Source organism: Lithobates pipiens, unplaced genomic scaffold, assembly GCF_037356315.1.
Source record: "Lithobates pipiens isolate NorthernLeopardFrog02 unplaced genomic scaffold, aLitPip1_a1.2 Scaffold_17, whole genome shotgun sequence".
NCBI classification, from domain to species: Eukaryota; Metazoa; Chordata; class Amphibia; order Anura; family Ranidae; genus Lithobates; species Lithobates pipiens.
In genome coordinates, this window is record NW_027507755.1 from 2,900,932 (window position 1) to 2,923,161 (window position 22,230).

Here is a 22,230-nt window from a genome sequence, read left to right on the forward strand (position 1 = left end):
TCACAGGTGCAGAAGATTGCACAGTGTGGCTCGCGCATGCCCGGCTGTGAAGCCGCAGCCAGGCGCCCACAGTAAGAATGCCGCCTTCATTTGCCCACATCGCTGGACCGTGGGACAAGTGAGTGTCCGATTATTAAAAGTCAGCAGCTACACGTTCTGTTTTGTTTTGGGTGTAACACCGCGTTAAGGATGATCAGTATAAACAGGATGCCCCTGAGCTCAATTATGAGTGTCATGGCAAAGGCTGTGACTATTTATGTACATGTGATTTTTTTATTTTTTATAAATTTGCAAAGATTTCAAAACTACTTATTTTACATTCGTCATTATGGGATATTGTTTGTAGAATTTTGAGGAAAATAATGAATTTAATCCATTCTGGAATAAGGCTCTAGCATAACAAAATGTGAAAAAAGTAAAAACATTGTGAATAATTTCCGGATGCGCTGTATAAAACAAATCCAATAATTAAAAAAAATTTTAAATGGAAAAAAAATCAAATTTCTTCATCAATTTAGGCCAAAAGGTATTCTGCTACATGTTTTTGGTAAAAAAAAAAATCCCAATAAGTGTATATTGTGGTTTGCGCAAGTTATAGCGTCTACAAACTATGGGATAGATTTACTGAATTTTTATTTATTTCTTTACTAGTAATGGCGGCAATCAGCAACTTATAGGGGGACTGAGACATTGCAGCAGACAAATCGGACAAAAAGTGACACTTTTTGGGGACCAGTGACACTAATACAATGATCAGTGCTCAAAATATGCACTGTCACTGTTCTAATGACACTGGCAGGGTTAACATCAGGGATGATTACAGGGTTAAATGTGTTCTTAGGGCGTGCTTGCTAACTGTGTTGGGGAGGTGCTTCTACTAAGGAAAGGCAGAGATCCATGTTCCTGCTTTGTAGAAACACAGGATCACAAGCCTTCTCTTCTCAATAAACAGCGATCTGCCTTGTTTTCGGTCTGTGTCCCGAACAATCAGCGTGTCCCGGCACACATCGTGTCCACAGATACATCATTTTGGACAGGAGAGCCACCTTGCCCCAGTAAATATACAGTCGGCAAGCGGTTAAACTTTAATGTGCTATTATTATAGGCTGGGGATGGAAATGTGTTGTCGATTTAGAAAAGGTCAGCAGAGGGCCAAAGAGATAGTGTCATAGTGTCAATGAGTGTAATGTGTGGAACTGCATAGGAAAGGGAAAGGATTGATGGGAGCCTGCGTCTCTCAGCCAACACAGCTGGCTGAGAGAGTCAGGGGGCTGGAGCTTCAAGGAAAGCGGAAGTTCGGGTGGGTAACTGTCCCTTCCTCACATTCTGTTTTCATTCATTGACGAAAATTGGAATTGATTTATGTCATAGTTATCTCCAATTTACTTAATTTGAATTTTATTTTCGTTTAGTTTTCGGCACAGAAAACATGCAGCTGATGGAAATTAGGATGAATATATTTTCGCCGTTGAAATAACACTAACACAGTATTGCCGCATGTGCTTAGATGAGAACAGACCCTTACATAGGCATTCATCAGTGCCACATACCTGCAGTGTGCGCACGGTAAATTCTCTGACCATTGATCTGTTGAAGGATGACATTATTTTCTCTCACCCATTGTGAAAGGGCTTCTTTATTCTTTCTGTTCACTGAAGTGATCCAATCCTGTTGCAATAAGAAAAAGTTACTATGTGGATTTTGCCACCACTACCTGAAAAATGGGCCAGCTTAGAGTCTCACAGACCCTGTGACCATGGGTCAGGGTGGGCAACCTTTTTTTTTGTCTGGTCCACACTCATGCAACTCGCTTGCTTGTTATTATAATATTACTATAATTGCATTCTGTCTGTCTCTGGAGCAATCTAGATAATTTATTTTCTTTTCATGTGACAACACTGACAAAATGACACTTTGCTACAATGTAAAGTAGTGAGTGTACAGCTTGCATAACAGTGTGAATTTGCTGTCCCCTCAAAAATAACTCAACGCACAGCCATTAATGTTTAAAGAGGAAGTAAACCCCTTCAAACCACTTTGACCTACAGGTAAGCCTAGATTAAGGCTTACCTGTAGGTCCAAGCAATATCTCCTAAACCTATATGGTTTAGGAGATATTTGCCCGAAAATGGGCACCGCTGTCCACGGCGCATGCGCCGTAGACAGCGGCGCGCAGGCGCACTAAATGCGGCAAGTCCAAGAATGGATTTGCCTAATTTGTCGACTCCCGTGCGCATGCGCGGGAGTGACGTCATCGCGGCTTCGCCGAATGGCAGCGGCGGAGCTGCGAGACGCGACTCCCGTGCGCATGCGCGGGAGTGACGTCATCGCGGCTTCGCCGCTGTCATTGGTCGGAGCTGCGAGACGCCACCAGCAAGATGGATGCGGCGGACTACAGGGATCAGCGGCGACTTCGCTGGCTCCTGTGTCAGGTAAGTGACACATAATGAGCTACTATGCGATGCATAGTAGTCCATTATGCTTTACCTTTGCAGGGAAAAAAAGAGGAAGTAAACCCATCAGGGTTTACTTCCTCTTTAAACCACTGTCAACAAAAGTGAGTACACCCCTAAGTGAAAATGTCCAAACTGGGGCCAATCAGCCATTTTCCCTCCCCGGTGTCACGTGAATCATTAGTGTTACAAGGTCCCAGGTGTGATTGGGGAGCAGGTATGTTAAATTTAATGTTATCGCTCTCACTCTCTCATACTGGTCACTGGAAGTGCAACATGGCAACTCTTGGCAAAGAACTCTCTGAGGATCTGAAAAAATCATCAACAAGCAGAATAACGTAGAAAAAAGGAGGGGTGGGTGCTGTGTCGGTCGGTGAATTACAGAGAAAAGGAATTTACGGTACAAAAAATCCTATTTTCTCTTATATTCACAGACCGACACAGCTCCTCTCTGTAACTAAATGGTACGTCCCCAAGCAGTGCCAAACGAGGGGTGGGAAAAACAGCATAAATCTTCATCCACCATGGCAAGTGGGAACTAGTGAAACTAAACCCACAAAAAACCTGGACTGACGACCAGGTCGCCGCCTTACACACCTGAGCGACAAACGCTTGGTGTCGGAAGGCCCAAGACGTTCCGATTGCTCTTGTAGAGTGGGCCTTGACTGGAAAGGGAGGCACCTGCCCCTTTAAGGCGTAGGCTTATACTACAATCTGTCTGATCCACCTGGAAATGGTGTCCGACGAGACCGCCATGCCCTTCTTAGGACCAGCCACCGAAACAAACAGTGAGTCTGACTTCCGAAAGGAAGCTGTGGAGGACAAGTACACTTTCAGAGCCCTAACCACATCTAGAGCATGAAGGGCCACCTCTTTGGGGTGCTTCGGCTTAGGACACAATGATGGCAATACAATGTCCTCATTGATATGAAAGGCTGAAACCACGTTCGGTAGAAAGGACTGTTGCGGACGCAACACCACCTTCTCCCTGTGAATGACCAGATAAGGCGACTTGCAGGACAAGGCCGCCAGTTCCGAAAGCCTCTTGGCCGATGTGATGGCCACTAGAAAGATCACCTTCTGTGAAAGGGTCAGCGGTGGAATCTCTCTGATATTCTCAAACAGCGGCTTCTAAAGCGTCAACAGCACCAGGTTCAAGTCCCACGGAGGTAACAGAGGACGCACCGGAGGGACTACATGTCGCACCCCCTGCACAAAGGTACTCACTAATGAGTGAGACGCCAGGGGTCTTTGAAAAAAAAGACAGCCAGAGCTGAAATCTGCCCCTTGATGGTGCTCACGCCAAACTCTGGTCTACACCTTGCTGCAGAAACAGCAGGATTCTGGATACAGAGAAGGAGTGCGGATGCCACCCTTTCTCCTCACACATGGAGATGTAGGCCTTTCAAGTACGATGGTATATCTTCCTGGAAGAAGATTTCCGCGCCCTCAGCATAGTTGGAATCACCGAGTCCGACAGACCCCTGTTCCTCAATACCTGGCTTTCAATAGCCAGGCCGTTAAAGCCAGCAATAGTAAAGCAGGGTGAAGGATTGGACCTTGAGATAGGAGGTCCTCTCTCAACGGCAGTCGCCAGGGAGCATCTGCCACCAGGCGCACCAGGTCTGCGTACCAGGCTCGCTGAGGTCAATCTGGGGCAACCAGGATTACTGGAATCCCCTCAGCTTCCACTCTGCGAAGCAGGCGTGGCAACAGTTTCAGCGGAGGAAAGGCGTAGATCAGCTGGTACTGATCCCACGGAGCCACCAGTGTATCTGACGCATCTGCCCAAGGATCTCTTGTCCTGGACACGAATCTCGGCACCTTTCCGATTGAGCCGGGATGCCAATAGATCCACATCTGGTGTGCCCCATTTCAGGCACAGCCGCCTGAATATCTCCGAATGCAATGCCCATTCTCCTGGGTCCAGCATCTGACGACTCAGATAGTCCGCCTGCCAATTTTCCACCCCCGGGATGTAAAAGGCCGACAGGGCCGGAACGTGTCGCTCTGCCCACCGAAGTATGTGAGCGACCTCCCGAGCAGCGGCTGAACTTCTTGTTCCCCCTTGGTGATTTATGTACGCCACAGCCGTGGTGTTGTCTGACTTATCCTGGTCGGACGCCCTCGAAGACACGCCAACCATGTGTGGAGGCACAGCCTGATCGCTCTCAATTCGAGCAGATTGATCGGCAACTTGGATTCCTCTGTTGACCAGAGGCCCTGATCCGACTGAATTCCCATCACTCCACCCCAGCCGGACAGACTGGCATCCGTGGTGACCACCGTCCATTTCAGAGGAAGGAACAATTTTCCAGCCTGAATCACCGGGGACCTCAAGCACCAGATCAGGGAGTCCCTGACTGGTTGGCTCACCTGGATCTGCCGATCCAGGGACAACAGAGATTTGTCCCATTTTGTCAAGATCTCCTTCTGCAGGACTCTGGTGTGGAACTGGGCATAAGGTACTGCCTCGAAGGAAGACACCATGAGCCCCAGCACCCGCATGCAAAAGCAGAGCGAGGACCACTTGCGGTTCAACAGTAGTTTGACCGCAGATCTGAGAGTCAGCAATTTGTCTGAGGGGAGAAAAACCCTTGCTTCCCTGGAGTCCAATAGTAACCCCAGGTACTCCAGACGCTGAGTCGATACCACCACCGACTTCTTTAGGTTCAACAGCCACCCAAACGCTTGCAGGGTCTGCAAGGTGATCGTCACATCCTCCTCTAATTCTGAGGTGGAAGAAACTCTCAGGAGATCGTCTAGGTAACCCACGATCGCGATCCCGTGTTGTCTGAACAACGCCAACACTGGAGTCAGTACTTTGCTAAAGACTCGGGGGGCTGATGCCAGGCCAAAGAAAAGAGCCACAAACTGGTAATGGGCTTTCCCGACTGCCAAACGCAGAAACTTTTGATGCCAAAGGCATATAGGTATGTGCAAGTAGGCATCCTGAATGTCCAAGGACACCAGGAAGTCCCCTTGATGGAGTGCAGCGACTACTGAGCGAACTGATTCCATTCTGAACCTCTGATTGAGGGCTTTCAAGTCGAAGATTGGACGTACCCCTTCCTTCTTGGGAACCACGAACAGATTGGAGTAGAACCCCTGGAAGCGTTCCGATTCCGGAACTGGTACTATCACCCCCTGATTCAGCAAGTCCCTCACTGCCCCTAACAGGGCCTCCCGGCGAACCGGGGACACATGTATGCTGGAGGGGAAGAATCTGTTTGGCGGCCAAGAGAGAAACTCTATCTTGTAGCCTGTAGAAATTAGGTCGCAGACCCATTGGTCGGATAACTGGGAGGTCCAACGGGCTGCAAACTTCCGAAGGCGACCCCCACCTGAAATGTGGGTGGGGCAGACCTTCATGCGGTAGCACTTTTGTTTGCAGGCTTGTTAGGCTTGCGGTTCCAGGGACGCTTCTGACCGTCCGTGGGCATCCTGTCGGGCTGGGATCGTTTTGCCGAAACACCGGGCGGATGAAAAGGCCGCTTGTGAGCGGAAAAGGAGGGCCCTTGCCTGCGGCATGGCTCCTTTGCCTTCCTGGCCTGTGGGAGTAGTATACTCTTACCACCCGTGGCATTTTTAATAATGTCATCCAGCGAGGCTCCAAAGAGCCGTTCACCAAGGAAGGAAAGATCCGTCAGGGCTTTCTTGGATGCCTGGTCAGCAGACCAGCATTTCAGCCAAATGACCGCCTCAGCACCACAATTGACACTGAGGCCCTGAATAGCAGGGGGAGAGTATCCAGGGCCGCGTCACAAACGTACTTAAGGCCATGCACTAGTTGGTCTGCTAGTTCCACGCAGACAGGGGAGGCATTCTGCTCTCCCAATTTGCAGTGCAAAAGCTTTGCCCACTAAGTCAGTGTCTGCGACACAAGTGCGGATGCCAGTACAGGTCGCACGGCTGACCCCACAACCATAAACAAGGAATGAGCCACTGCTTCGGCCTTCCTGTCTGTGGGATCCTTGAATGCAGGAGTCCCCTCAACCGGGATCGTGGTTACTTTGGACCACTTTTTGAGAAGGCTGTGCTCAAAGGGGTAACGCACCGCCAAATTTTTGGGGACCGAAAAGGTCCGTTGTGGGCAACCCCATTCCGATGAATTTGTCAAAATAAGTCAAATACGGGAACACCTTAGGTGAACGTGCTGGCTTGAGGGACCCAAAAGGGACCGGTACATCAGCAGAGGAATCCGCTGGCTCCTGAATCTTCAGGGTATCACGCACAGCTGTGATAAGTACTCCAACAAGCGCCTTGTTGTGCCCGGACCCTGTCGGGGACTCATCCTCACTGTCCGAACGGTCCTGGTCAGCCACGTCTGATAGGTCAGAGCAGCGGTCTCCAGCCGCAGCAGGGCCCGAGTCTGCATCAGAGCTCTCCCCAGAGGACAGGGGGGGGGGGGGGCAGGGGCCTCTTACGTGCACCTTTCCTGCCACATGCCGCCTCTATCTTAGCAACATAGGAGTCAAGGACCGCCGTCAACTGCAGATGACCCGGTTGCTATAGCCTGGATTTCGGTGGAAGAAACACCAGTTTCTGAAGCCATGCTGACCTGACCCTAGCCTGTCTGCCACCTGCAAGGGGACTTAGGACAGTGAAGGTCCCACCCTCCTGCTGCTGCTGCGTGGGGGGGTGCTTAGTGCTAGACTCACCACCCTGGGGCGTTCTGTAAATGCCAACAGTGCCTGTAGTCCCTAGTAGGTTCCCAGATGCAGAGAGGAGAAAGAACTGTGTCAGCAGCTCTAACAGCAGTGCAACGGTCTGCAGAACAGCTTCAGCGTTCCACGCAGAGCCATCCAGTGTCCCTCACACACAGGGAATCCAGGAAGTGACAAGAGAAAGCACATTGCAAGCTGTCACAAGAGGCCAGCGGTGAAGAAAGCATTTTGGCTTTCACAAAATGGCTGCCAATGTAATCCATAGGAATCCCAGGGAAAATGGCTGCTGAAGCTCCCCAGGGGAATCTATAGCTTTCCCAAATCCAAGATGGAACGGCGCCATGAGGTGAAAAGAGCAAAAAATAAAAACGAACTGCCTGCTGACACACAGACATCCTCCACAAAAACTGCCTTTTTTGGACCCCCCAGACCTGGACCAGGACTGACCAGCAACCGCACAGAGCCCACAGGTGAGAAACAGTGACCCACACACACACACACACACACACACCGCCGGCAGCGCATGCAGACACCCCCCCCCCTCAGAGGGGGGAAGGAGGGGTGATAGGGACTTGGGTGAGAAGATAAGGAGGTGAGGTGGCCCCCGAATCGTCCCCCCAGTGAATGCCCAGCTGCTCCCCCCACCGAAGCAGGGAGAGCCATACTTACCAGTCCTGAAGAGCTGGGAGACATTCCGTGGTAGCCAACTCCTGCACAGTTACAGGGAAGATTACTGGCCCGGTATACTGTGATCCAGACATCAGTAGCCCGGTCATATGTATACCCCGGGGCATTGAAGCTCACCGATCACCTCTGGAGCATGAGGTATGTCGTGGCCTGCCGACCCGTAGCTGCGGCCTGCTCACGCTCGATGGCCGGACTGGGGAGACTACAAGGATTTCATTAACCAGCCTGTCACCCAGCCGGCAGTTGATAGGATCTCTCATCTTGCACAAAAAGCAGCAAATCTGCAGCAAAAACATGGATCGAGAGGCCCCCAGGGTTTCCTAGGTCATTCTCCTTACTAGGCAAAATAAAAACTGAAGCTTCTAGGAGCAGTGAGGAGGGTTGATAGCACGGGGCCCGTCCCCCGGGGCAGGATTAAAGTTCTGTGTATTGTGTAACAATTTTTCCTAGTTTCTCCTAATGGCAGGCTATACAACCCATTTAGTTACAGAGAGGAGCTGTGTCGGTTGGTGAATATAAGAGAAAAAAAGAATTGTTGCTCTACATAAAGATGGCATAGACTATAAGAACATTGCCAAGACCCTGAAACTGAGCTGCAGCACGGTGGCCAAGACCATACAGTGGTTTACTCAGAACAGGCCTCGCCATGGTCGACCAAAAAAGTTGAGTGCACGTGCTCAGCATCATATCCAGAGGTTGTCTTTGGGAAATAGACATATGAGTGCTGCCAGCATTGCTGCAGAGGTTGAAGGGGTGGAGGGTCAGCCTATCAGTGGTCAGACCATACACCACACACTGCATCAAATTGCTCTGCATGGCCGTTGTCACAGAAGGAAGCCTCTACTAAAGATGATGCACAAGAAAGCCCACAGTTTGCTGAAGACAAGCAGACTAAGGACTTGGATTACTGGAACCATGTCCTGTGGTCTGATGAGACCAAGATTAACTTCTTTGGTTCAGATGGTGTCGAGCGTGTGTGGCGGCAACCAGGTGAGGAGTACAAAGACAAGTGTGTCTTGCCTACAGTCCAGCAAGGTGGTGGGAGTGTCATGGTCTGGGGCCGTATGAGTGCTGCCAACACTGGGAAGCTACAGTTCATTGAGGGGACCATGAATGCCAACATGTGCTGTGACATGCTAAAGCTGAGCATGATCCCCTCCCTTCAGAGACTGGGCCACAGGGCAGTATTCCAACATGATAACGACCCCAAACACACCTTCAAGACAAACACTGTCTTGCTAAAGAAGCTTAGGGTAAAGGTGATGGACTGGCCAAGCATGTCTCCAGACCTAAACCCTATTGAGCATCTGTGGGGCATCCTCAAACAGAATGTGGAGGAGCGCAAGGACTCTAACATCCACCAGCTCAGTGATGTCATCATGGAGGATTAGAAGAGGACTCCAGTGGCAACCTGTGAAGATCTGGTGAACTCCATGCCTAAGGGGATTAATGCAGTGCTAAAAAATAATGGTGGCCACACAAAATATTGACACTTAGGGGTGTACTCACTTTTGTTGCCAGTGGTTTAGACATTAATGGCTGTGTGTTGAGTTATTTTGAGGGGACAGCAAATTTACACTGTTATACAAGCTGTACACTCACTACTTTACATTGTAGCAAAGTGTCATTTCTTCAGTGTTGTCACATGAAAAGATAGAATAAAATATTTACAAAAATGTGAGGGGAGTACTCACTTTTGTGAGATACGGTATGTGTAATATATATATATATATATATATAATCTATAATCAAATCCCAACCAGGACACTACCTGCCTGGAGTTTGCATGTTCTCCCTGTGCCTGCGTGGGTTTCCTCCGGGCACTCTGGTTTCCTCCCACAATCCAAAGACATGCAGGTAGGTTAATTGGCTTCTGTCCAAAATTGGCCCTAATATATGAATTGGGGCCTTGGATTGTGGCTCCTTGAGGGTAGGGACCAATGTGAGTGTGCAATGTACAGGGATAGGGGCAATTGTAGACACTCACTCAGGTTGAACTGGATGGACTGGTGTCTTTATTCAACCTTATATATATATTTATTACACTATATATATATATATAGTGTAATAAATATATATATAAGGTTGAATAAAGACACCAGTCCATCCAGTTCAACCTGAGTGAGTGTCTACAATTGCCCCTATCCCTGTACATTGCACACTCACATTGGTCCCTACCCTCAAGGAGCCACAATCCAAGGCCCCAATTCATATATTAGGGCCAATTTTGGACAGAAGCCAATTAACCTACCTGCATGTCTTTGGATTGTGGGAGGAAACCAGAGTGCCCGGAGGAAACCCACGCAGGCACAGGGAGAACATGCAAACTCCAGGCAGGTAGTGTCCTGGTTGGGATTTGAACCAGTGACCCTTTTTACTGCTAGGTGAGAGTGCTCACCACTACACCACTGTGCCGCCCATAAATATATAAAATGTGTGTTAATGTGTGTGTGTGTGTATGTTTGTATATATACATATATATATATTTATTTATTAGGGGTGCAACCAAGCCGCGATCCGAACAGGTCACCCCGCTCGGATCGGCACACGCGGCGATCCACAGAGCGCTCCGCGGTCTCGGCCTTAGGAAAGGCCGTGGCTTCGGCTTAGTTCAAATGACGGAGCGATCACCTGTAAACAAACCGGCGTCATGATGACGCCGGTTCCTCTCTGACCTCTCTGTACTGATCTGTACGGTGGAGGGGAGAAATCGGATGCCAGCCACAGCCATCCCAGCAATACCCTGCCAATACTCTGCAATACTCTCCCTGCCAATACTCTGCAATACATACCCTGCCAATACTTACTCTGCAATACCCTGCCAATACTCTGCAATACTTACCCTGCCAATACTCTGCAATACCCAGCAATGCCCTGCCAATAATCTGCAATACCCAGCAATAATTTGCAATACCCTGCCAATACTCTGCAATACCCTGCCAATACTTATCCTGCCAATATTCTGCAATACCCTGACAATACTTACCCTGCCAATACCCATCCATGCTCAGCCAATATTACATTGGGGGAGATGACGTGGATATTACAGTGGGGGAGATGTATATTACAGTGGGGACTATATGGTGGTGGCATTTTCACAGGTTTTTGCAAATTCAATTATTATTTGCTAATCCGAGAAATGATCCGATCCGTGACTCTGATCTGAGGAACGATACGATCCGTGAGTTTTTTGATTATATATATATATACACACACACACACACACATTAGGTTTGCAACGGATTAAAAAACTCACGGATCGGATCGTTCCTCGGATCACAGTCACGGATCGGATCATTTTACGAGATCAGCAATTAATAATTGAATTTGAAAAAACCTGTAAAAAATTACACCACCATATAGTCCCCTGTAATATCTATGTCACAACCCCCCCCCCCCCCCCCCACTGTAATATTGGCTGAGCATGACAGGGTATTGCAGAGTATGGCTGGGTATTACCGAGTATTGCAGGGTATGGCAGAGTATGGCTGGGTATGGCAGAGTATTGGCAGGGTATGGCAAAGTATTGGCAGGGTTTTTCAGAGTATTGGCAGGGTATGGCAGAGTATTGGCAGGGTATAGCAGAGTATTGGCAGGGTATTTGCAGAGTATGGCAGAGTATTGGCATGGTATGGCAGAGTATTGGCATGGTATGGCAGAGTATTGGCAGGGAATGGCAGAGTATTGGCAGGGAATGGCAGAGTATTGGCAGGGAATGGCAGAGTATTGGCAGGGAATGGCAGAGTATTGGCAGGGAATTGCAGGGTATGGCAGAGTATTGGCAGGGTATGGCAGAGTATTGGCATGGTATGGCAGAGTATGACAGAGTATTGGCAGGGAATTGCAGAGTATTGGCAGAGTATTGGCATGGTATGGCAGAGTATGACAGAGTATTGGCAGGGAATTGCAGAGTATTGGCAGGGTATGGAGGGATGGCTGTGACTGCAATTGTCACAGAGCAGCGCTGTGGGCACTACAGATGCAGCCCACAGTGCTGTTGCCATCCGATCTCTTCCCTCCACTGTACAGATCTGTACACAAAGGGGAGAGAGGAACTGGTGTCATTATGACACCAGTTTGTTTACAAGTGAACGCTCCGTCATTTGACGGAGCAATCACATTGTAAATGCCAACGGGTGCACCAAGATGGACGTGGCCTTTCCTAAGGCCGAGACAGCGGATCGCGGCATGTGCCGATCCGAACAGGGTGACCCGTTGAACCCCTAATATATGTATATATGTACATGTACGTGTGTGTGTGTGTGTGTGTGTGTGTGTGTGTATATATATATATATTTGTACTTGGAGACTCTTGTCACAAGGTCAGTATGCCTAAAAGTGGGCATAACCAAGAAGTAATTAGAAATGAAGAAGTGGAATAAAGGGAATGGGTGGGTGGGATAACCCGAGGAGAAATGCTGACGGAAGGGAGGATCAGGGGCTAGCCTTTTAAAAGGCGAGACTCCTCCCACAAATTCAGGTGGACCTGCGCCCGCCTTCCTATATATATATATATATATATATATATATATATATATATATACATATATATACATACATACATACATACATACACATACACACACACACACACACACACACACACACACACACACACACACACACACACACACACACACACACACACACACACACACTTTTTTTTTATTGTTCCAATAATACATACTATATCCTTATCCAGAAATGTTATATATATATATATATATATATATATATATATATATATATATACACACACACACACACATTTATACATTATTTACATTATAATATTTACTCTACCATCGGTAGGTGCTAGAGATTTTGTAAGGGAGACTGTCAGTACAAGTAAATTCGGGCAGGCCTATTTGTTTTGATGTGGGGGAAGGGAGTGGTTCTATATTTATACACACATATAATTATAATTATTTACGTTATAATATTTTCTTAATTCTTCTTATTATAATCAGTATTTTTATTTATATTTATATTATTGCAATTATATACATTATGATAAGTTTCTTAATCCTTATTACTATAATTATTTTCTTTTATAATGATATATTTATTATTTCAATTATATCAGATAATAAATAACATTGAATAATAATTATAATAATTCTCGGGGCTGTATTCTGGTATAATGAATGCATTATAAAGCTTCCTATGTAAGTATACTATCATGAAGATAACAGAGCCCCCCCCCCCCCCAAGGCCTATCAGCACAGGGCAGGGAAACATGTCCATTGCACAATCGAATCCCCCCACACGATGCAATCACAGGACATCCAATAGGAAGACACAGCACATAACACCTTGTAGGGTGAGAGATGTGACGGGCCCCGGTATTTTCCCTGTACACAGCTCCCCATTACCTGTCCGCTCTGCTCCCTCTCCATCCTCTCGGTACACGCTGACAGCACCACTCCGTCTTCTGCTTCTGAGAACTTTCCTCCAGAACTTTCTTCTTCACATGACCAGCGTCCAATCAGCAGCGAGGGCCGGCTCCCATCCCTCCAATAAGATTGTCTCAGCTCCGTGTGCCCTCCTCGGAGATACCAGTTGCGGGGAGGTCGGGCTGTGCGCAGGTGTGTGGGCGGAGCTCTATAATCCTTGAGGATGGGCGGGGCCTCTGCGCATGGACTAAGCCTGGGTCGTAGAAACTACAGCATGTAGGAGCCAGCCTGTTATATGTGCAGTGCGGGGTGGATCACTTTTTATAGGACGGTACAGTAGACACTTCCAGGCACTTAGCTTAGATTTTTTATTTTTTTTGCCAAAACAGGGATTTACAGTGAACTAATGCGCCATAACCCACCAGCAGCACAGTCCCATTGACTTTTGGCTACTTTCGCACTGGCGGTAAAGCAGCGCTATTTTTTTTTTTCTCAAATAAAGTTTTTATTGGAATAAAATAAAGAGAAAACATTCAGTTTACATAGGAAAAAAACCCAGCAACATACCTTACAGTCAATACAGCAATACATTAGTGATAATCACGGCGTTCCAGCATGTATGTTTCCATAGCACATTCCGCACACTCGACACTGAGTACTCATTGGTAATGGATAGACGTTACTATTGTCCCCAGGCGTCTCCCTGTCACTATCACCACCTATAATGTCTGTCCCCTATGTGCGAAGTGGCTTCATTTTCTAGTTTCTTGATCAGGTTATGTGAGAAGTCTGCCCAGCACTAAATCAATGGGCGAAATGCCCGTCTAACCAGGGCAACCATAATTTGTCAAATTTATTTGGACGTCCCCTGTGTTGGTATATGTATTTTTCTAGACGGAGTGTGTCTCCCATCTGTGACATAAAGCGGCGCTAGATTTAGCAGCTCTATATCATCGTTTTAGCGGCACTATGCAGCCGCTAACGGGGGCAGGTTTAACCCCCGCTAGCGGCTGAAAAAGAGTTAAAACCGCCCGCTGCAGCGCTGCTGCACCTGCGCTTTGCAGGCGGGTTTGCAGCAGCGCTTTTCAGGCGGGTTTGCAGCGCTGCCTCATTATTTTCTATGGGAAGGGGCGCTTTAGGATCGGTAAATACACGGCTCCTACAGCACTCCAAAGATGCGGCTTGCAGGACTATTTTGACCGCCCTGCAAGCGCACCGCTCCAGTGTGAAAGCGAAGAGACAGCAGCGGCTGTTTCAGGGCGCTTTGCAGACGCTATTTTTAGCGCTGTAGCGCCTGCAGAGCGCCCCAGTGTGAAAGGGGCCTTAAAGCGGACCTTCATTCATTTTTTTCAAAGTTCTATTAAATGTTCTCCCCTTGTTGTTTTATCTTTGGATAGTAAGGCCTCATACACACAGACATTTTAAAAAACGGGCTGTAAAGCTAGTAACAACACCTGGGAAAAAAGCAGCGTTAAAAACGCGATTTTATTAGTGTTTTGATTTGGCGTCAATTTGCGTTTAACAACGTTTTTAAGCGTTAACGCTAAGGCGGGTTTTAAAAAAAAAATCCCTCTGCTATTTTCCACTCAAAATTACCCACATAAACATTTTTACAGCTTAAAAACGATGATGATAAAAAACGTCGGTATAGCGTTAATGCAAGTTTTTGAGCTTTTGTCAGCATCAGCGTCAAAACTGCTCTAACACTGGAGCCTCTGAAGGCGCTGGTCCTTGTTTTTTTTTTTTGGAGCTTAAAAACGACCATGCCTGTTACAGCTCACAAATGTCATGGTGTGTATGAGCCCATTGAATAACATGGAGTTGCCTTCTTAAGCAGCAAAAAAAAGCTCAAAAAAGCCGCTGTAAAAACATCTGTGTGAATGAGGCCTAAAACATTTTTTTTTCTGCCAGTAAATACCTTATACAGCCCAATACTAAATGAAAATACTCAAGCGCTGGTGTGGTAAATGTGAAAACAATAATAAGGTGAAACAAAATACAATAAGGCTCGGTTTACACCGTACGCGGCACGACTTGCCGCGCCGCGACCTGCCGCGACCTCAGCGGCGACTTGCAAAACGACTTCTGTATAGAAGTCAATGCAAGTCGCCCGAGGTCGCTGCAAAAGTAGTACAGGAACCTTTTTTCTAAGTCGGAGCGACTCGAGTCGCTCCTATTAGAACGGTTCCGTAGTACAGAACGGGGGGCGACTTGTCAGGCGGCGAAGTCGCCTGGACAAGTCGCCCCTGTGTGAACCGAGCCTAAAAGCTGCACCAATAACAGTGATCTCTCACTTATAAGAACTACAATATAACAAATATTAGGTGGTGCACTAATATCAGCAAATATGAGTAAAAATATGACTAAATACCATGATACCTCAAATATTATACTCCAAACAACATTCCTGTGTCATAAAAAATGAAAATCAATAATTAATGGATTCCGTGTGTATAAAAAATATAAACATCTGCACCCGATGGAAATATATAATAAATCAAGACTATTATAGGTTACACCTCCTATAGCTGAAACTGCGATCAATCTCACAAAAACTGTAAAACCACAAAGACCAAGAAAAAATGCAAATGGTATTCGGCGCTCAGTTCCATATACACAATCCAAAGCACCCTGCAGGAAATACTTTCAATAATATCCCACTTCCGAGTGTGTTATTTTCCTCTTGATCCTTTTCCTTGGCTCTCGGTTACCATAAAAAGAAAGAGACAGACAATAGCGCACTGCTGCAATTTAAGAGATAGGCTTTGTGTACACACAGCGATACACTCACAAACCCGATCCAGTGTAAGCATAAGATTGCGGCAAAACGTCAGGCTACACTCCTCCTCACAGCCTCTCCGTGTATACAAACACCTGCGGCTTGACGTCACTGGCTCCTCCTCCCTTATACAGCCCGCTTCCTGTTTCTGGTCATTAGCCTAGGCTTATGACATCATACACAGCTCTCTCTCACTCTTGTGAGAGTTTACCAGGAAGGGAGGGTGGATGAGGCATAAGAGGGCCAATGAGAGCTGCAGAGCTGGAGGTGTGTGTCTATGTAAATCCAGGAAGTGAACAGGCAGCAGCTTCAGATGCCCACAGTTAAAATGGCTGCAGCCAGACTTAGTGGAGGGAGATTTCTGCAGCATATTTGGAAAATACAGAATCACAGTATATATAAAATAATATGTAAAGTGGGTGGAGGGAAGGTTCAGAATGGCAAAGATGTTTTTATTACAAATTATCTGAGCAGACTGCAATTCCTATTTAACCACCTCAATACAGGGCACTTGCACCCCCTTCCTGCCCAGACTACCTTTCAGCGCTTTCACAGTTTGAATGACAATTACTAAGTCATGCAACACTGTACCTATATGAAACTTTTGTCACACAAATAGAGCTTTCTTTTAGTGGTATTTAAAGCGGGATTCCACCCTAAAGTGGAACCTCCGCTGATCGGAACCCCCCCCCCCCCCCTCCGGTGTCACAATTGACACCTTTCAGGGGGGAGGGGGGTGGAGATACCTGTCAAAGACAGGTATTTTCACCCACTTCCGGGCATAGACTCCCACGGGAGTCTACGCCATTTCCTGCCCTGCCGCGCTGTCTGCTGGGACACACACGGGTCCCAGTGACAGCGCGGAGATTTCCTATTGCGCGGCGCAGCTCGCGCATGCGCAGTAGGGAACCGGGAAGTGAAGCCGATTCGCTTTACTTCCTGATTCCCTCACCTCGAATGGCGGCGGCAGCAGCCGAGGCCCGAGCGGGCGATCGGCCTCGGCTGCCGGCATCGCTGGAACCCGGGACAGGTGAGTGTCCATTTATTAAAAGTCAGCAGCTGTAGTATTTATAGCTGCTGACTTTTAATATTTTTTTTTTGGGGCGGAATCCCTCTTTAACCACTTGCTTACTGGGCACTTAAACACCCTTCCTGCCCAGACCAATTTTCAACTTTCGGTGCTCTCACACTTTGAATGACAATTACTCAGTCATGCAACACTGTACCCAAATGAATTTTTTGTCCTTTTTTTCTCACAAATAGAGATTTCTTTTGGTGGTATTTGATCACCTCTGGGGTTTTTATTTTTTGTGCTATAAATGAAAAAAGATCGAAAATTAAAAAAAAAAAACGCATATTTCTTTGTTTCTGTGACAAGATTATGCAAATTATTAATTTTTCGTCATAAATTTTGGCCACAATTTATACTGCTACATATCTTTGGTAAAAAATAACCCAAATTAGTGGATATTATTTGGTCTTTGAGAAAGTTAGAGAGTCTACAAGCTGTGATGCGAATCATGCAAAATTGATCACATCCGATGTACTGGTGGCCTATCTCACTTCTTGTGACCCGAACAAGTCAGGAAAGTACAAATACCCCCCAAATGACCCCTTTTTGGAAAGTAGACATTCCAAGGTATTTAGTAAGAGGCATAGTGAGCTTTTTGATGTTGTCATTTTTTCCCACAATTCTTTGCAAAATTAAGATTTTTTATTATTTTTTATTTTTTTCCACAAAATTGTCATTGTAATAGGTTATTTCTCCCACGTGGCATGTGTATACCACAAATGACACCCCCAAAAAAATTCTGCTACTCCTCCTGAGTATTGCAATACCACATGTGTGGGACTTTTTCACAGCCTGGCCACATAGAGAGGCCAAACATGCAGGGAGCGCCATCACGTGTTCTAGGAGCATAAATTACACATCTAACTTGTTGACTACTTATTACACTTTTGAAATACCAGGACAATGACACGTGACACTGATGACAGATGGCACTGATATGTGGCAATGATGACACTTATACGTGGCACTGATGACACGTGGCACTGATGACAGATGGCACTAATATGTGGCACTGATGACAGATGGCACTTATACGTGGCACTGATGACAGATGGCACTTATACGTGGTACTGATGACACGTGGCACTAATACGTGGCACTGATGACAGATGGCACTAATACGTGGCACCGATGACAGATGGCACTAATACATAGCACCGATGATGCGTGACACTGATGACAGATGGCACTGATAAGTGGCATTGATGACACGTGACACTGACAACAGATGGCACGTGACACTGACAGGCGGCACTGATGACAAATGGCACTGATACATGGCACTGATGAGAGGGGGCACTAATATGTGGCACTGATGACAGATGGCACCATGTGACACTGATGACACGTGGCACTGATGACAGATGGCACTTATACGTGGCACTGATGACAGATGGCACTGGGGACAAATGGCACTGACAACAGGTGGCACTGGGGACAGATAGCACTAACAGGTGGCACTGGGAACAGATAGCACTAACAGGTGGCACTGGGGGCAGGTGGCTCTGGGGAGGATGGCACTGGGGAGGATGGCACTGGGGCGAGGATGGCACTGGGGGCGGATGGCACTGGGGCGGGTGGCACTGGGGGAGGATGGCACTGGGGCGGATGGCACTGGGGCGGATGGCACTGGGGCGGATAGCACTTTTTTCCTTTTTTTTTTAACTTACAGCCGCTGCAGCCTTTGATCTCTCCCTTCTCACACGCTGTCTGTGTGAGGAGGGAGAGTGGCGCTGAGAGATGATCTCATATGTTTACATATGAGATCATCTCACATTGGACACGCCGATCGCACTGTAAACGGCTGCTGTGATTGGCCGTTTACAGCGATCTGTGACTGGCTGTGTCCGAGGGACACGGCCAGCACAGAACTTCCCCGATGTGCGCTTGAGGGAGTGTGCATTGCGGAAGTAAACAGGAGGCCATTCAGGAACGGCCTCCCGGCAGTTAGCGTCCACTCTGCAGCCGTATTTCGGCTATAGGGCGGGCGCGAAGCGGTTAATCACTAGTGGGTTTTTTATTTTTTGTGCTATAAATAAAAAAAGATCGTACATTTTGTGAAAAAAAATGCTTTTTTCTTTGTTTCTGTCCTAAAAATTTTGCTAATTAGTACTTTTTCTTCATAAATTTTGGCCAAAATTTATACTGGTACATATCTTTGGTAAAAATAACCCAAATAAGTGTATATTACTTGGTCTTTGTGAAAATTATAGAGTCTACAAACTATGGTGCCAATCACTGAAAATTGATCACATCTGATCAGGCCTTCAGTACATCTGGTGTATCTAATTTCTTGAGAAATCAACAAGTCAGGAAAGTACAAATAACCCCCAAATGACCCCTTTTTAGAAAGTAGACATTCCAAGGTATTAAGTAAGTAGCATGGTGAGCTTTTTTAAGTTGTAATTTTTTCCCACAATCCTCTGCAATATGACTTTTTTGTTTGTTTTGTTTTTACAAAATTGTCATATTATTAGGTTATTTCTCACACAGAGCATATGCATACAACAAATTACACCCCAAAGAACATTCTGCTACTCTTCCTGAGTATGACAATACCACATGTGTGAGACTTTTACACAGCCTGGCCACATACAAAGGCCCAACATTGAAGTGGCACTTTCAAGCGTTCTAGGAGCATAAATGACACATCTCATTTCTCAACCACCTATTACAATTTTGAAGGTCCTGGAGCACCAGGACAATTGAATTTCCCACAAAATGACCCCATTTTGGAAAGCAAACACCCTAAAGTATAATCTATGAGGCATAGGGAGTCTTTTGAATGGTTAATTTTCCAGATGTTTTTGGAAAATTTGGGGAAAAAAATAAAAACGCATTTGTTTTTTTACACAAAGTTGTCAATTTATAAGATATTTCTAACACATAGCATGTATATAGCAAAAATGACACCCCAAAATACATTCTGCTACTCTTCCTACCCACATACAGAGGCCGAACATTGAAGTAGTACGTTCAGGTGTTCTAGGACATAAATTACACATCTCATTTCATTCCTACCTATCACACTTTTGAAGGTCAGTGGAATTACCCACAAAATTACCCCATTTTGGAAAGCAAACATCCCAATGTATATTCTATGAGGCATGGGCTGCAGATAGGAGATAGGTACTCGGGTACTCTGATGGGCTGGAGACAGGTACTTGGGTAACTGGATGAGCTGCAGACAGGTACGCGGGTACTCTGATGGGCTGGTGACAGGTACATGGCTACTCTGATGGGCTGGCGACAGGTACTTGGTTACGCTGATGGGCTGATGACAGGTACTTGGGTACTCTGATGGGCTGGTGACAGGTACTCTGATGGCCTGGTGACAGGTACTCGGGTACTCTGACGGGGGTACAGATAGGTACTCGGGTACGCTGATGGGCTGGTGACTGGTATTCGGGTACTATGAAGGGCGTGACAGGTACTCAGGTACTCAGTACTCATATGGACTGTGACAGGTACTCAGGTACTTGGGTACTCATATGGACTGTGACAGGTACTTGGGTACTCATATGGACTGTGACAGGTACTCAGGTACTCGGGTACTCATATGGACTGTGACAGGTACTCAAGTACTCGGGTACTCAGATGAACTGTGGCAGGTACTCAGGTACTCATATGGACTGTAACAGGTACTCGGGTACTCAGATGGACTGTGACAGGTACTCGGGTACTCAGATGGACTGTGACAGGTACTCGGGTACTCAGATGGACTGGGACAGGTACTCGGGTACTCTGATGGGCTGTGACAGGTACTCGGGTACTCTGATGGGCTGTGACAGGTACTCGGGTACTCAGATGGACTGGGACAGGTACTCGGGTACTCTGATGGGCTGTGACAGGTACTCGGGTACTCAGATGGACTGGGACAGGTACTCGGGTACTCTGATGGGCTGTGACAGGTACTCGGGTACTCAGATGGACTGGGATAAAAATGTAATATATGCACAGTGTTGGATGACCGCACAATAGTCATTCAAAGTACAATGGCACTGAAAGCTAGAAATTAGCCTGGGCAGGAAGAGAATGAAAGTTCCCAGTAGGAAAGTGGAATCTTCAACTGACTGTTTTGCCTCTTGCGCTTATTCTGTGCACATTTATGTGTTTACACTGAAAAACAGTAGGGTGCTATTGGATCGCTTTTCAGAGAGCATTTGACAGGCACCAATGGGCAGTATGTCTCTTCTTCACTGCCTCTTTTTAACCCTACGACTCCTGCACTACTGCTCTGGGTAGTTGCTGCATAGCCACCTTCACTTTAATCTGAAATGTTTGGCTGCAGTACTGCCTATCAAAGATAACATAAGGATATTATTTTTGTAACAGCAAAGGAAAGCATTGTGGCCATGGCATCTGTAGAACCCCCTCTGGCTGATGTGTTAAATTAAGGTGGGCAGTCAAGGGTTTTAAAAACACAGCTCAACCTCCTAGTTTTAACGCTCCCCCCATCTGCCAGCATAAACTATATCTAAACCCTATCCTATAGGAACACCAATGCCTACCATTTTTATTATTATATTATTATTATCAGGGCTTTTTTTTTCTTAGAGAATAGGGGCAGGAACTCCCCCTTTCTTAGTCACCTCTTTTCTCCGCCCAACCCACCTATGAGCACCATTCCTTGGTTTCAACCCCTACCCATCTCCCAATACTGCCTTTTTTTAGAGAATACAGAATCAAGTATCATTTTGTAATTTGTATGGAATTTTTCTGGAATTTGGTAATGATAACAAGAAAAGCATGAAAATAGATCCCCTGCAGCCAGTAAAAATAGAGCCCCCCCCCCCCCCCCCCCCCAGCAACAATAGATTCCCCCATCAACAATGGTCCACCCACAACAAAATTCCCCCAAAGCAACAATAGGCTCTTGGCCTCAACAACAGATCTCTCACAGCCAGCATCAATAGACTTTATGGCAGCCAACAATAGATTCAACAATAGACCTCCTCCCTCAACAGTAGATCTCTCCCAGCAACAACTAACTCCTGGCAATATAAGACCCCCTAAGCAACAATAGACCCCCCCACCAGAAACAGTAGACCTCCTCAGCAACAATAGACCATTAGTGCTGGAGGTGCCGGAACTGCGTTCCCCCACGTTCCCGCTGAAAAAAAACCCTGATTATTTTACAGGATTTATGTAGTGCCCACAGTTTGCGCAGCGCTTT

At 46.7% G+C, this 22,230-nt stretch overlaps 1 protein-coding gene across 1 annotated transcript in view; it reads right to left on the minus strand.

Moving 5' to 3' along the window:
• LOC143986620 (dead end protein homolog 1-like) overlaps positions 1 to 22,230 on the minus strand; it is an 84,734-nt gene that overhangs the window by 48,488 nt on the left and 14,016 nt on the right. Inside the window, exons 2-3 of the mRNA XM_077485033.1 lie at positions 13,183 to 13,456; positions 1,551 to 1,710 (exon numbers count right to left, since the gene is read on the minus strand). Coding sequence (XP_077341159.1) covers positions 1,551 to 1,710; positions 13,183 to 13,456 — 434 coding nt within the window. The remainder of the gene's footprint in view (positions 1 to 1,550; positions 1,711 to 13,182; positions 13,457 to 22,230) is intronic.